Genomic DNA, 16,783 nt, shown 5'->3' on the forward strand with positions numbered 1-16,783 from the left:
TTGACACAAATTTTAAAGACCCAAGGTATGATTTCACAAGCTGGTATGATTTTTCCTGGGACAGAGAAATCAAGAAGAGCAGGCTTGGCAACTTTTGTTCAGGACAGAACTAAAGAATTCTAGGGACACTGGAGTGAGTGCAGTAAAAATGAGTGCCTTGGGTTTGGCCAGAACCAATGGCAAAGGTTAAAATAATGGACTTCTGCTGGAGAAGAAAAGTAGAGGTCTTTATCTGTGGATAGCCTAAATTGCAGACTCAGATTTTTGGCATTGTGTGTGGGGGGACGACTCAAAGTATTTTGTGGTGGTTGGACACAAAGAGGGAAGAGATGGTTAGGTAAGTGTGTGAAGAAGAGAGGAAGATTTGTGGTAGAACTGTGAGTGCAGAAAGTGTCTTAATCATCATTGTCAGCTGCCAGGTGTACCCAATGTCTGTTGTTTTAGTACATGAAAAAAGATGGTCTTTTCCTTCCAACTGGCACAAGTATTGTGAAAGAACCTCTGTGTGCCATTCCTCAAACTACTTTGTTTGCAGGCCTAAACATGGGCCAGTTCGGACTCTGAATCTGTCAAGCCTTAAGTTTTTCTCCTTGAACTCATTTTCTTCCTTTATGGAAAAGGACCTCTTGTATGGAAATTATACCATGGGCCCATTCCGATCCCTACCTCCCTGTGCTTATTAAAATGGATTCTGCAGTCTTGCCAAGCTGCGTCTAGACAGAATAACCACTCGTTTGCACAGACACCTTTGTGTACACACACCCTCGATTCAGAGTCACACGTGGTGGCCCCCGGGTCAGGGAAGAGCCGCTCTCCCCGCCCCGCTCCGGCGCGGAGCTGGCAGCCCAGGCGGCGGCGTCACTCCCCCGCGCCCGTTGCGTCATCTGCGCGCGCCACTGCAGCAGGCGGCGGCGGCGGCGGCGGCATCGGCATCGGCATCGGCATCGGCATCGGTGGCGACTTGAAGTGCGGCCGGCTGCTGCAGCTGAAGCCGGCGGAGCTGCGGTGTGTGAGCCGCGAGGGCGGGAGCGGGCTGCGGGAGGCTGCTCGGGCCGGCCGGGCGGCGCTGGGACAGGTGCGTCGTCGCTTTCTCGCTGGATCCCGGGCTCCTCCTGCAAGTCGGGGGGTGGTGGTCCATGTGCCCTGGCCCCCTTCTTCCCCGAGCCCTGGGGTCCCCCCTGCCCAGTAATGGGCCTGGCTTGTGCGGGGCCAGGGGTCGGGGTTGTTGTATCCCGGGCGGATCGGGAGGCCGGCAAGTCCCTGTGGACTGTGCACCCTGCGCACCCAAAGGGGACACGGGGACTGGTTCTGGCGTGGAGGCTGCAGGGCAGCCCAGCCAGCAGCTGGTGCTGGGAACCGTCCGATGACACATGGACGGGCTGAGCTCTCCCTGCGTGTCAGGTCCTGGGCGCTCAGATGTGACATCCAGTCCCTGCAGCCCAGGTAGTAAGATCTGTCGTGTTATGCCCATTTTCCAGATGGGGAAGCCAAGGCAGAGAAGTTAACCAACGTGTCCAAAGTCACACATGGTAAGCAGTGGGGGGTCTCGAATTCGGGTATGTTGGGCTTCAGACCTGGACCTTCTGTCTCTGTCACTCCCTTTCTGAACCTACAATTGACTCTTTTTTCAGCCCACGGTCTGTTACTTCCAACATTTTTTTTTCCCCTTCTTCTTTCTTTTAAACTTCTTGACCTTGGATAAAAGAGCAGGGAGGGAGGAACTAAGCGTAAACTTCCCAGTTGGCGCAAAAATTCTTTTCCCCTCCCCTCATTCCCTCCTCTCTGGGGCCAGCCACCTTTTTCATTTTCACAGGCAGCTAAGAGTTCTCTCTGTTGTAGCTACTTTTTGCACCTGATTTGCGGAGTATTATTATTATTACTATTATTATTAACGAGCTGTCATGCCGTTGCATTGCTTTACCCCTCTCTCCCCTTGCCTATTATGTTAGATTGCTACTTATATAAGAATTTACACAGTTAAGCTGAGAACTATAGTTACTGCAGCCAACTCAAATCAGAATACGCCCTCTAAGGAATACTTAACCAGACGTGACCCCTTGACCTGACATGAACCTTCAGGACTCTAAATGAATAATTTAAAACCAGATGAGAAAGAGCCAAAAGCTAAAATAATTTTGAGAATATGTTATGAAATTGTTGTAATTTAGTTAAATAGCAGTTATTTTTGTTGGCAGCTGTCAGTGAACATTTTCCCTCATGGTAGGAAAAAGCTAATTGAAAAGCATGAAAGCTTGTAAATCAGGTATTTTTAAACCATGGGCTTTTGTTTTGCATCTTTGCAGATGTATTAAAAATGCAAATATTGGGGCCGTGCGGGGGCGCAGCGGGTTAAGCTCACTTGGCCCAAAGCACAAGAACTGGCTTAAAAATCTGGGTTCAAGCCCCTGGCTCCCTACTTGCAGGGGCTCGCTTCACAGGCGGTGAAGCAGGTCTGCAGGTCATTATCTTTCTTTCCCCCTCTCTGTCTTCCCCTCCTCTCTGTATTTCTCTGTGTTCTATCCAACAATAACAGCAATGACAACAGTAACAATAATGAAAAAGACAACAAGGACAACAAAAATGTGAAAGAATGGCCTCCAGGAACAGTGGATTCGTAGTGCAGGCATCCACCCCCAGGGATAATCCTGGAGGCAAAAAAAAAAAAAATGCAACTACTGTTTCATTTCAAGCATTGCAAAAAACATAAGAGATGAATTCATTTTAAGAGGGAATCTTGAGGGCTGCTCTCTTTTTTTTAACCTACTGTACACCACATCATATGTTTGACCAGAAATTTCAGCATATGATTTGAAAACATTTACTTACTTTGTTCATGCATATACTTTATATTTAAATAAGCACATGTCTTTAAACTCTTAGGAGCTGTTTGTTCATCTCTTAATACACAGAATAATTCTTTGTCATGTACCTGAAATAGACTTACTGTACTCTTGTGAATTGAAAACTGTTTTGTTCAGTTAGTCCAAAGATTCAAATGCTGATTTTTTAAAATTATTATTTTTAAATAGAGACAGAGAAGCAGATGTACAAGGAGGTGTGTGTGTGTGTGGGGGGAGGGGGTTTGTGGAGAGAAAGAGACCACATCACTGAAGCTTCTTTCAATGTGGTAGAAGCCTGATTTGAACCTGAGTTACACACATGGCAACTCAACTGTCCAGCTGAGTTCTTTCTTTTTTCTTTAAATTTTTTAAAATTAATTTTATTTTTGAGAGAGATGCAGACACACACACACACACACATACACTCACACACACCAGAGCACTGCTCAGCTCTGGCTTATGGTGGTGTGGGGGGATTGAACCTGAGCCTCAGGCATGAGAGTCTTGTTTGCATCACCACTATGTTACCCCCCCCCCCAGGCTGAGTTATTTCTTTGGTCCTTCAAATCTTGATTTAAAACAAAACAAACAAGCAAACCCCCCCAGGACATTTTGAGTTTACGTAAACATATTAAAGCCCATTTTTTTATATACTTTAAATATGGTAGAAATCTTACTTATTATATAGGTCAGTAAAATGTAGAAGTCAGAATTTTGATTTCCTTATTAACTTAAATGGTATATATATATATATTTTTTTTATAGCACATGATTTGGGAATTACATCTTGTGACATGGATGAGTCTGCATTGACCCTTGGCACTATAGATGTTTCTTATCTGCCAAATTCATCAGAATACAGTGTTGTACCATGTAAGCACTCAAGTGAGGAATGGGTAAGTTTAAGATATGAGCCTAAAACATTGAACTTAAATATGCTCACTTAATGTTATTTGTGAAGGTAGAAATATTGAAAGCAACATAAGATCAAAGAGAAATTAGTAGGTAAAGAAAGTGTCTCTAGCCTAGACCATATGTTTACAAAATCTAGTACTTAAAATTCTTACGGCATTATCTTAGTTGAGGCGGAAAAAAAACCCCAAAACTTGTAGTTAAATAAGTGCAGTGGTTATGTTAAAGAGGGAAAAAGTATAACACTTTTGTACACAGAAAAACTTACAAGTGGTTATTTTGAATGGCATAATTAGAAAGTGATTTCTTTCTGTATTTGTTTTCCATATTATATTTAGTAAATTGTGTAACAGACACATTTATTTTAAAATAGGAATTTTAGTGAAAATTTCAATTCAAAGGCTATGCATCTTCTCCTATTATTTTCCTTATGAAGCATGCCATATTTTAATATCTTTTGAGCACTGTTTGCTTTATAGAAAAATAGGATGGAGGCTTTTTTTTCTTTTTTTTTTTGGCTTTTTTTTCTGTTCTTTGAAAATATTACATCATTGGCATTTGATCTAAAAACCGAGAAAAGTACTGAGAATAAAAGTACAAGACTGATTTTAATTAGCTATTACAACTCTAAAGTTCAGTCATTAGACATTCTCGTTAGGATAAAGAAATGGTATATATGTTTACTTTGTTTTCCACTACACTATTTTAAACTATACTAAAGCAGCTTAGCTTGCTGTCTAAGGCCTTTGCTATTCTTTTGTGAGAGTATATTATCTAAGGGAGACTAAATTTTACTGTTAGCATAAGGACTTAGAAATCCTATTTTATTCATATTCTACTTCTGTCAGTAATCTGTTCAGTCTTTTAAACTTGTTTTTTGAACCCATTGGGTGCAACAGTCATCGCCAACAATTACTATTCTTAGGTGTTCAACTTTTGCTTATGTTCCAAGTGTGAGTTATATAGTAACTGAGTGAAGATTATTTTAACAAATACCAAAAGAAAAATGTCTTAAGTTTTGTGGAGTCAGGGAGGTAGCGCAGTGGGTTAAGCACATGTGGATAAAGATACTGGGTCGAGTCCCCGGCTCCCCACCTGCAAGGGAGTTGCTTCACAGGCAGTGAAGCAGGTCTGCAGGTGTCTTTCTCTTCCCCTCTCTTTCTTTCCCTCCTCTACATTTCTCTCTCTCTCTTATCTAACAGCGATGACAATCATAACAACAACAAGGGCAACAAAAGGGAAAATAAATAAGAAAAAAGAAAAGTGTGTTGAGTTTCTCTTTTGTATCAACATCTTTATTTCAGAGAGCAAGTGAAAAAGTATAATTGGCTTGTACTATTTTTTTCCCTTACTGTTTATTAGGGTGAATGTGGTTTTAGACCTACAGTCTTCAGATCTGCAACCTTAAAATGGAAAGAAAGCCTAATGAATCGGAAAAGGCCTTTTGTTGGAAGATGTTGTTATTCCTGTACTCCTCAGAGCTGGGTAAGAATATTGCTGCTTACTGACCTGTAGTAAAAAGTGTACTGTGTGAAACAGATTTCCATTTTGTGTGACTTTGTGACTGTAATCCTCTGATTTGTTTCATGTTTTAGAACTTAGACCTGTGTTTGTAAACCAAATTTTCCAAGTAAAGATGTTAACTCAATTTTTCTTACATTCAGTTACTCAGTAAGTATTGGTCCAGTAATTGCTGCTAGGTAATCTGATTCTTTTCTAATCTTAAAATTAAAAACAAAAAAACTTATATTAGGGGTAGAGTAGATCTTACTTTCAGTTAAGTCTTTCAAATTTAGTGGTTACCCTTATGTAACACTTAGATGTTAACAAACTTTAGCAACAAATGTTAAAAATCTTTTGAGATGAACTGGCAGTGAGGGTACACAATAAGAAATTAAAGCTGCATTTTACACAACTCCACCTCTCCCCACGTTTCTGTTTCTGGGAGAAGCTGAGTGGGGAAGGATATCTTTGTACTCTATGGTAGTGAAAGATGGTCAATGTAACAATAGGATGGATATTAAAAATGAGTATGTATGTGTTTGTCATTTGTATTTTGGAAAAACACACATGCAAAATCTTCCGTACTGTTGGGTAGTATTGTTAAGTCACTTGAACGAGAGGTATATAGATTGCTAGAGGACTGAAGTAACACAGGCATGTAGAATCTACTGTGGTTGTGCTCTGAGGCAGTAGAGCTCTAAAGCAGTAGAGAATTTTAAGAGGTTCTTGAATATTAAGTTGTCTCTGAAATGGATCAGATATTAGGACATAGAAACTCTGCCATTCAAGTAAGTGCCTATTACTAATAGAGATTGCGTGTAACCTGTGTGAATAGGTCATCGTCAGTCTGCGTTTTCTGTTTATGATTGGCTTAACAGGAAGTAGACATCTGAGTTTGGTATGAAAGGATTTACTAACATAGGACCTGAACAGTGTAGGCTAAATATTCAGATATTTTTAAGAATGTTTTGATACAAATATTGTTCCTTTCAAATCACATGTGCCTTGTCGAAAGAATTTTGTAGGATTGACAGATCATAGAAATTTCTCATCTAGGAGGAGAACTAGTTCAGATTAATAAGTCAGTAGAAATAAAGTTTTAAATAGAACATCACATGGATTTTCTTCTTAGACAGGTTTCCTCATCTAATTCTAATTTTTTTTGAATTTTGAGTATTTTTGAATTTTGAATATTTCAAAGACCAAGGCAGTACTTTAATGTGTTTCTCAAATTAGGAGAAAGTTTAGGAAATTATTTGGTAGTAATGATGGTTTGAGAGTAGAAGTAGGAGAATAGTATAAGATAATTAGTTTTTGTCCAGATATAGTACCTAATTAAGCTGAACTTGATCAAAAATCTTCTATGCTGTGTTTGTCTAGGGTAATTTTGTCTGAAAGTATTTTACAGTAACTGTTTGTTATCTGTACCAAAATGTGTACCCTCCCCCCTGTTTTAAATGTATTTCATTTAAGTGATTTTATATCTGTTGTTGGGGGATATGCTTTTATAACATTTATTTGTATAAATTTGCATTTTTGTCCATATTGATAAAGTCATGTACTTTCTTTTCTTAAACAAACTTTGTCTTGATTAATTTACAAGGTCACATGTGAAGGTCACCTATAGCTATACATTTCTCATTAAGTGGGCAGCTATTTGAAGGGACTAGTAATCATATTTTTGCATTTGGGAACACAAGAATTTCTGGCATTCCCATCAGTGACTTAAACCTCAGTTCTTTCGGTTAGGTGAGGGAAGTGGACGAAAGAGAAGAAACTGGCAGGGAAAGAAGAGGTACTATTTCCTTTGCTAGGTATTAAGGATTAGTTTTATTGTGAAGACTGAAAAGTACTTTTTCATGAGACACTTTTTTTTTCATCATTTAAACTTTCAAGACAAAAACTAACTTTGTGCTTGATTTAGAAAAGTCATTGTGAACTAGTTGTGCAAGTTCTTCACCAGCAATTCATTTGTGTATTTATGTCAGCATTTATTTTGCTTTATCTAGGATAAATTTTTCAACTCCAGTATCCCATCTTTGGGTTTGCGGAATGTTATTTATATCAATGAAACTCACACAAGGTAAAATGATTGCTTATACTTGTAATACATCTCAAAAGTAAAATTCCATAAAGTTATGGGGCTGGAGTTATAGGTGGAGGACTTTGGTAGTGGGTGCCTTATAGAACTATATCCCAGTAATCTCACAAACCTGTAAGTCATTACTAAATTACTAATAAACACTGAATTAAAAAAGCAAGCACCATAGTTGTCAGCATATTTAGAAATAATCACCTTTAACTTTTTGGTAACTAATACACTATGAACCATTAACATGAGATTTTATCTATAACTTGAGAACAGTACAGTGACCTGAGAGACCTATTACTATAATCACTGCTGTGATTATATAATTGTTTTTATGAGAGTATGGGTATCACTTTCAGGTTTTTTAAATTTGTCCATATAGTGTTTTGCATCTGAAATGTGCCAAAATGTGACAGAGGTTTGCGAGAGGAGAGTCCAAGGTTTGAACCTCTTATTATCTATTGTGGTTATTTTACACTTCAAAATAAAGCAGTATTTCCAGTTGAATAAATGGTTTTGAGCAAGTGTTCTTTGATTTGTTGTTCGCTTAGGATGCCTACTTCTAAATTCTAGGCATATAAGAATGAACTGTTGAACACCAGACTGAGTGAAAAGAGACTTTGTCTTCTGTGCTTCTAGGCTAGAGGACAAGGAAGGGGGCAGTAACTGGAAGCTGTGTGAGAGTCTGCGATGTAAGAGAGAAAACACAGTTACACTTGAGTATGTCAGGTCACCAGATTGTATGCCTGATGCCTTAGAGGCTCGTAGGTTCAATCCCCTGTACTGCCTTATGCCAGAACAGCACAGTCCTCTGGTCTTTGCTCTTTTTGGATTTTCCCTCTTTCTGAATATTTAAATAAGAAAGAGAGGAAGAAAGTAGCCAAAAATGCTACTAGTCCCTCTAACTATTAAATGCTTGAAAAGGGTAAGCAGGGGGCTCAAGTGATAAGAAATACATCAAATCCTGTGAAATTTTCATGCAAGTTATAGATACTTAAACTTGAAGGCTTTCTGATATTACTACTCATTTTGATAATGACATTGTAAGTGAGTAGGCAGTACTACCTATACATTAAAGTGTTCTTTTTAATAGAACTAAAATTAGGAAACATATTTTTTCCTATTGTATTTATTATTTATTTTATTTTTATTATTACTTTTTTTTTTTTTTTGCCTCCAGGGTTATCACTGGGGCTTGGTGCCTGCACTAATAATCCACTGCTCTTGGAGGCCACGTTTCCCATTTTGTTGCCCTTGTTATTGTTATTGTTGCTATAGCTGCTGCTGTTGTTGTTGGATAGGACAGAAACTAATCGAGAGAGGACGGGAAGACAGAGAGAGGGAGAGACAGACACCTGCAGACCTGCTTCACCACTTGACAAGGCTACGCCTCTTCAGGTGGGGTTCGGGGGGGGGGGAGGGTTGAACAGGGATTCTTAGCCAGTCCTTGTGCTTTGTGGCTTCGTGTGCTTAACCTGCTGTGCTACCGGTAGCCCGGGCCCCATTTTTAAAAAATATTTATTTATTTATTTATTTTTTGTTGCCCTTGTTTTTATTGTTATAGTTATTATTATTGTTGTTGATGTTGTCATTGTTGGATAGGACAGAGAGAAATGGAGAGAGGAGGGGAAGACAGAGGGGGAGAGAAAGACAGACACCTGCAGACCTGCTTCACTGCCTGTGAAGCGACCCCCTGCAGGTGGGGAGCCGGGGCTTGAACCCGGATCCTGCTGCCGGTCTTTGCGCTTCGCGCCACATTTTTTTCTATTCTTATCTATCCTACACTCTCTTCTCATTCTCTTTTAAAGTAGAGAGGAAAGATTCTGTTCTACTGGTCCACCAGCCCCTGTTGTTGATAGGACTTAGATCTTGAAAAGGGTTCTCTTAATCTCTTCCTTTGAGAGGATGGGGGAGATAGAGAGGATGGGGAGATAAGAGAGACACAGAGACACCTGCAGCACTGCTTCACTACTCACAAAGCTTTCCCCCTGCAGGTGGGAAGTGGGGGCTCGAACCTAGGTCCTTGCGCATTTTGACAAGTGCACTCAACCAGGTGTGCTACCACTTGGCCCCTCAGTGAGCTATCTTTTTGACCTCCAAAATCTTTTGTCTATGTGCATATCATTGTAGAGGAAATGATACTGAAGCTATACAATCATTGCCAATGATTTCATTTCAAATCATTGCGTAGTGAAGCTCGGACGTTTTCTTATTCTGAGATCTCTATCATCAGCCTCTTATCTAAACAACACAGCTGTTAACACTGATAGGGCTTTGTCTCATTCTTCTGTTATGTTGAAAATGGTTCAAAACAAGAAAAGTAAAAACTTCTGGATTTATGAGCCCAGAGGACAAATTTTCAGACCACAGTCCAATTACCCTTGACTTCTCTCAACTGATTAACTTGTTAATTTAATATGAGAGTCATTGGTAACCTTAGAAGAATTATTACAATAAAAAGTATTGACCCTTTATGGTAAAATTTTCAAATCATCTTTTTATAGTCCATAGCTATAGTTGAGCTATAAGTTGTCTAACATACATATTACTTAACATATTTGCTCTATTAGGGTACTAATAAGATGTTTTTTCTTTATATATTTGGATTATTATTGGGTAAAGTGAAACTATTAAAACATTAGTACATTGGGAGTCGGGTGGTAGCGCAGTGGGTTAAGTGCATGTGGTGCCAAGCACAGGACTGGCTTAAGTCCTTCAGCCCCTGGCTCCCCACCTGCAGGGGAGTCGCTTCACAGGCGGTGAAGTGGGTCTGCAGGTGTCTTATCTTTCTCTCCTCCTCTCTGTCTTCCCTTCTCTCCATTTCTCTCTGTCCTATCCAATAACGATGACATCTATAACAACAACAATAACTATAACGACAACAAAAAACAAGGGCAACAAAAGGGGAAATAAATAAAATAAACAAAATTAGGAAAAATCAATACATCAATCCTGAGTTTAAATTTTAGCTGAGGATATGTGAAAGAAATTAGAAATATACTTGTTTGCATAGTATTTTGAACTATAAGAAACATTTGCTATGGGAGAACTTCAAATCTCAGGAAAGGAGAAAATGAGGATACATCTTAGTCCTTGTCGTTTTTGTTCCCCGGATGCTTTGTGCAGCGTCCTCCTAAATTCTGTGACCACAGGACTCTTGTGATGTGTAGTTGAGTGCTAACTGGAGAATTCTGGCAACTTGTTTGAATTGCTCCTAGAATACTTTCTCTCCTAAACCATTTTCACATTGCAGGCACAGGGGATGGCTGGCAAGGCGTCTTTCTTACGTGCTTTTTGTTCAAGAGCGAGATGTCCATAAAGGCATGTTTGCTACCAATGTGGCTGAAAATGTAATGAACAGCAGTAGGTAAGGGGGCTGCAAAGGGGAGGGGGAATCTGGATGGTAGGAGTGGGAAAGTAGTTTGTTCTATTAACTTTTGGTTTCCTTGGGATTCTGGGATTCTATCTTAAGACATATTTGCATTTCCAAATGTCAAATGTTAAACTCCAAAAGAAACCAAGAAATGGTAGGGGAGTAGATGTTTTTGGTGAGCAATGACGTGTGGAAATAACAGTCTTGCTTTATGGATTAATAGCTGAATGGGCTTGTAATACATGGAAAGCAAGATGGCATTCAGAGATGCATGCATTTCCAGTATTTTCTGTAATATGGTTGCTTGAAACATTGCATTTCCTATTTTGTAATCAAGAGATAACTCAATTTAGTATTCTTGTCAAATGATAATTGAGTATCTGGGTACAAGATTTCATACCCTAAAATTTATTTTTAGAATTTATTTATTTATTTATTTTTATTGCCACAAGGGTTGTTGCCAACACTATGAACCCACCATTCCTGCTGGTCATTTTCCGCACTCTGCTTTGTTCTTTATTTCTATTTTATTTGATAGTACAGAGAAATTGAGAGGGGGAAAGCGACATAGAGAGGGAAAGAGAAAGATTGACACCTACAGACTTGCTTCACTGTTCACAGAGCATTCCTCTGGGAGGTGGGGAGCAGGGACTTGAACCCTAGACTTTGTGCATATTTATATGTGCACTCAACTGGGTGTGCTACCACTAGGCCCCATCCTTAGGATTTTCAATAGAATTAGGAATTTTTCTTTCTGTCAGAGGAACTTTCCTACAAGTGGAAGAGACTTGACTTGAACTCTCTGGAATGAGAAAAAAGTTAACATGTTACAAAAGAATTTCCTGTGAAACTTGGTCTCAGTTCCAGCTCATTGGTGTGAACTTCAGTAGACATCTACCTGACTTTAAGGAGTGGGAGACCAGGCTCTATTGAAAAGCTTCTTAGAAATGCAGACTTTATGGTATGGCATTAAGGACTGACTAGTGTTGGCACCTAGTAGGGATTTAATAAATATCTACTTATTGATTGAACAGGTGTTAATGCAGATATAATATGTCATTTCCTTGCGAAAACATCTCTGGCCAGATTGAAGTAAATACACATTTCAAAGAGTAAACTCAGGATGTCTCAGTGTCCTGTGGAACTGGCTTGTTTTGTATTAATAAATTATGGGACTGTATAGAGTTTTGCTTTGCAGGAATCTAGTTAGTAGCAACAAAGGGAGAGAATACAATTAGTTGAAACTCCCTTGGATTATTCTGTAGTTACCTTTTTATGTAGAAACCTTCACATCTGGTTCATTCCATGCAAATCTGTTGACTAGTAATTAGGATATTAGAAGTGAATTAAGAGGGAGGGGTTGGGTGGTGGCACATCTGGCAGAGTACTGTGTTACCATATACAAGGACCTGAGTGTAAGCCCTGGTATCCACTTGCAGAGGGGATGTTTCACAAGTGGCAAAGTAATGCTGCAGGTGTCTTTCTTCCTTTCTATGTCTCCCACCCCTCTTAATTGCTGTCTGTCTTATTTAAAAAAAAAAAGTCCAGGAAAAAAATGACTACTGGAAGCTGTGGATTCATAGTGCAGGGACCAAGCCCCAGCAATAACCCTGGTGGGAAAAAAAACAAAACAAAACTATTTAACTTTATGTATTCTTCCCTGAATTTTGCGAAAGATAGACAAAACTGGAACAAATCTTTCCTTTTACTTCATTGCTTGTTACTCTTCTACTATAATCTTTTATTTATTTATTTTTAATTATGAGCTTGATTTGGAAAACACTTGTAAATGTTTTTGTTCTCCATCCTTTCTAGAAAGTTCTACTGAGTATAGCAATCTAAATGAGTAGTAACTTTAGATTTTCAAAGGAAAAACTGCACATTACCTTGACAGTGGGTGTTGAGCACCTCTCAGTTAGGTACCTATGTGGAAAGCCTTTCTTTTCTTCTTTTTTTTTTTTTTTCTCTTTGGCTGGAGTGTAACTTTATGACTTTTTACAGCATAGCTGAAATTCAGATTCACATTGTTGGCTACCCAGTGAATCTGCCTCTCGGGTTTCTCAGGGACTCACTGATTTTAGTACTTATGATTAAGAAGATAAATAATATCCTTAATATTTAATAGACAACTAAGGCAAATGCTTCTTTTTATTACTAATGCTTTTCATTTTTATTGGGAACATACTTTACAAGATTGCTGTTGTCCCAGGGGCACAATTTCCCATCACCTGAGAAATATGTGTTACCATAGTTCACCAACCACCAAAGCACCACCGTAGGTCACTGGGTCACCTACCTACTTTTCACATTCTCCTTCCTTTCATAATCTCAGATCTGCAGATATAGAACAAAGGTTTATTAATGTTTCAACCGGTATTTTCTCTTGTTTTTCTTCTTTCTCCTGAATTCCATATAAGAGTGAAAATATCTACCATTCTTTTTTTTTTCTTTTCTTTTTTAAATTTATTTATAAAAAGGAAACACTGACAAAACCATAGGATAGGAGGGGTACAACTCCACACAGCCCCATCACCAGAACTCTGTATCCTACCCCCTCCCTTGATAGCTTTCCTGTTCTTTAACCCTCTGGGAGTATGGACCCAAGGTCATTGTGGAATGCAGAAGGTGGAAGGTCTGGCTTCTGTAATTGCTTCCCTGCTGAACATGGACATTGACAGGTCGATCCATACTCTCAGCCTGCCTCTCTCTTTCCCTAGTGGGGCGGGGTCCTGGGGAATTGGAGCTCCAGGACACATTGGTGGGTTTGTCTGTCCAGGGAAGTCTGGTTGGCATCATGCTAGCATCTGGAACCTGGTGGTTGAAAAGAGAGTTAACATATAAAGCCAAACAAATTGTTGACCAATCATGAACCTAAAGGCTGGAATAGTGCAGATGAAGAGTGTGTGTGTGTTTGTGAGGGGGTCTCTGTTGAGGTGACATAGGCTCCTAAGCTGAATATGGGCCCCAGATCACATCAAATCGATGGGGTTTACAGTCAACAATATTTATACACCTTTCCCATATTTGGGAGCTACTCTCTTCCCTGATCCAGCTTTGTGGTCCTTTTACCAACCATGACATCATCTCCCCAGACAATTGGATCCACCTGCATGGATCTTTCAGGCTGGGCGGGGGGAACTAGTATAGCCACAGACCCTTTGGAATATAACTAAAATATGCATCTACCTTTCTTATTCTGGCTTGTTTTACTTGTTTTTATTTACTTTAGTTACATCTATGTTGTAGCCAAAGACAAGAATACATATTTAAATATTTATTTATTCACTTGTTGCCCTTTTTTTTTATTGTTGTAATTGATGTTGTCGTTGTTGGATAGGACAGAGAGAAATGGAGAAAGGAGGGGAAGACATGATGGGGAGAGAAAGATAGACACCTGCAGACCCGCTTTACCGCCTGTGAAGTAACTCCCCTGCAGGTGGGGAGCTGGGGGTTTGAACCGGGATTCTTATGCCGGTCCTTGCGCTTTGCGCCACGTGCGCTTAACCCCTGCGCTACTGTCCAACTCCCAAGATCTTACATTTTCTCATAGCTGAATAGTATGTACTAATCTTGTGTGTGTGTGTTTGTAAAATCATGTCTTATTTTTCTTTTCAATTTCCGTTGGGCACTTGGGTAGTTTCTATAGCTTTGTTTTTGCACAGAGCAATAAGGCAAACAGTTCTTAACTTGAGCTTATTCTCTCATACCATCACATATTTGAGAGAAGATAATTTTGTAATTTATAGTGGTGGTTTCGAAAATACTGAAAACAGTTTCATGTAGAATCAGTTACATTGTCTGTCTTTCTTATTTTAACCAGAGTTCAAGAAGCAATTGCAGAAGTGGCTGCCGAATTAAACCCGGATGGCTCTGTTCAGCAGCAAGCAAAAGCTGTAAATAAAGTGAAAAAGAAAGCCAAAAGGATTCTTAAAGAAATGGTTGCTACCGTCTCACCAGCAATGATCAGGTATTAAAAGGCAAGGCAAAGAGCTTTTAGCAAGAACTCACTCTCTTTTGATCAAACAGAATTTAGTCACCGGACAGCACAAAGCTCTTGGTCCAAAAGACATTCTTACTACATTCTGGTATTCAGATCAGCTCTTCTTTACAGGCTTGTTCATCACACATGGTACATGTACTATGAAATGTGTCAAAGTATCTTAATCTCTGCTAGTTGATAACAGACACTGTTTTATTGCTGACTTCTTCTCACTAGATCAGTTGACCATACTCATGTTTTGGAAGGACTGTTTTGTTTGTTTGCATTCTGTCCACCAGAATATTCTCAATTTGCTTCTGATATAGAAAGCCTGTTAGTAGAGCAAAATAGAAAAGCTTGGTCCACAGTAAATGGATGTATCTGTAAGTAGTGTGTATGCAAGGTGAACTCTTTAATTCCATGCACAAAGTTATTTAGACATAGTCTGTGGACTGAGAAACCTAATGTAGGTGAGTTACCTATATGAGCATATATATTTGTTCATCATTAACATATGTATTTTTTGTTTTCAGACTGACTGGGTGGGTGCTGCTAAAACTGTTCAACAGCTTCTTTTGGAACATTCAGATTCATAAAGGCCAACTTGAGATGGTTAAAGCTGCAACAGAGGCAAGAATGATGTCATTTTGTCTTCTTCATGCTGACAGTGTGATATCTAAAAGTTCTTTTAGATATGTGCTTTCCTTTATTGTTGTTCATTCCAACTATTTGGAAAATCTTTCCATTTCAGATAGCTACAGATAACATAAAGTTTCAAATAACTAATTATTTGCCCAGGAGTTCCCATCAAATCAAACTTCAGACCTATGCCTTTTTTACGTCACAAAGGCTGCCTCTCAGCCTACGTAGAATCAGTGTGAACTCCTGGTTGCTCTTCTCCTACCCTCATTCTGTGCTGCTTTCAGCTGGATGGGTGTTAAAGTGCTGAAAAAAATGTCCATAAGAATGAAATCATTGGTTAACCAGTATTTGAGTGACTTAATTAGATGTGAAGTTGCAAAATGTGATTGAACTTTACATTTGAATTTTAAATTTGGCATTTTCCCCTTTATTAGACAAATTTGCCGCTTATATTTCTACCAGTTCATCGATCACATATTGACTATCTGCTACTCACTTTCATTCTCTTCTGCCACAATATCAAAGCACCATACATTGCTTCTGGCAATAATCTTAACATCCCTATCTTCAGGTAAGATCAGCTTGTGTTTCACAACTGGAGATATGAAAAAGAGTACATGTTGAACTTGTTTTTTTTGTTATACCTCTCTGATACATGTATTTTAAAGATGATAGTTTTATTGCTTCCATTATAAAAGTAATAGACATCATGAAAAGTACAAAAAAGTTAAGACAACTATTCCTATTGCATTTTATATGGGATAGTTGGTGGTTTGTGAATACCTAAACTTTATGGGCAGTTTTTATCTTTTCTTTTTTTATCACTATGGGGGCATCACGGCTTCAGACTTTCCCAAAGAGGTAGGGAGGGAGAAGGAAAAACTCTTACCATACCAAAGCTTCTGCCAATGCCACAGGGACTAGGCTTGAACCTGAACATGAACTATTCAGGTAAGCTATTTTTCCAGCCCAGGGTAGTATTTATCAAATGTCTAAAAGGCAATTAGTAATACGGGTAGCAATTTTCTGGCACTAGGGGGGTGTGGTCAGGGTGATGGGATAAAGATAAGTTGGAGCTCGGAGGAGGCATACCTGCTAGGGCGCATATGTCATCATGCTCAACGGCCCAGGTTCAAGCCACTGGTCTCCACCTGCATTGGGGAGGGAGGCTTCACAAACAGGTGCACCAGTGATTCAGGTGCAAGGTGCCTTCTTTGCTATCTCTCTTTCTCTATTTCTCTTTTACCCTCTATCAACAAGCAAGCAAATAAGCCCTGGGGAAGTGGTGATGGAGTTGTGCAGGTACTGAGTCTCAGCAATAACCCTGAAGACAAAAAAAAAAAAAAAAAAAGAAGAAGAAAAACTATAATTTTTCAGCTTCATAATTTGGTAGATCTGAGATTAGATAATAGTTGCAATGTGATGAGAAAGGCATGTCAGACGTT

General features: G+C 39.2%; 1 protein-coding gene across 1 annotated transcript in view; it reads left to right on the forward strand.

The window, feature by feature from the left end:
* The first annotated feature begins 863 nt into the window (after positions 1-863).
* GPAM (glycerol-3-phosphate acyltransferase, mitochondrial) overlaps positions 864-16,783 on the forward strand; it is a 39,075-nt gene continuing 23,155 nt past the window's right edge. The window contains exons 1-9 of the mRNA XM_060171330.1: positions 864-1,005; positions 1,479-1,529; positions 3,606-3,736; positions 5,115-5,237; positions 7,265-7,338; positions 10,598-10,711; positions 14,538-14,684; positions 15,230-15,326; positions 15,773-15,909. Coding sequence (XP_060027313.1) covers positions 3,635-3,736; positions 5,115-5,237; positions 7,265-7,338; positions 10,598-10,711; positions 14,538-14,684; positions 15,230-15,326; positions 15,773-15,909 — 794 coding nt within the window. The 5' untranslated portion in view covers positions 864-1,005; positions 1,479-1,529; positions 3,606-3,634. The remainder of the gene's footprint in view (positions 1,006-1,478; positions 1,530-3,605; positions 3,737-5,114; positions 5,238-7,264; positions 7,339-10,597; positions 10,712-14,537; positions 14,685-15,229; positions 15,327-15,772; positions 15,910-16,783) is intronic.

The sequence above is a fragment of the Erinaceus europaeus genome, chromosome 14 (assembly GCF_950295315.1).
Source record: "Erinaceus europaeus chromosome 14, mEriEur2.1, whole genome shotgun sequence".
Taxonomy (NCBI): Eukaryota; Metazoa; Chordata; class Mammalia; order Eulipotyphla; family Erinaceidae; genus Erinaceus; species Erinaceus europaeus.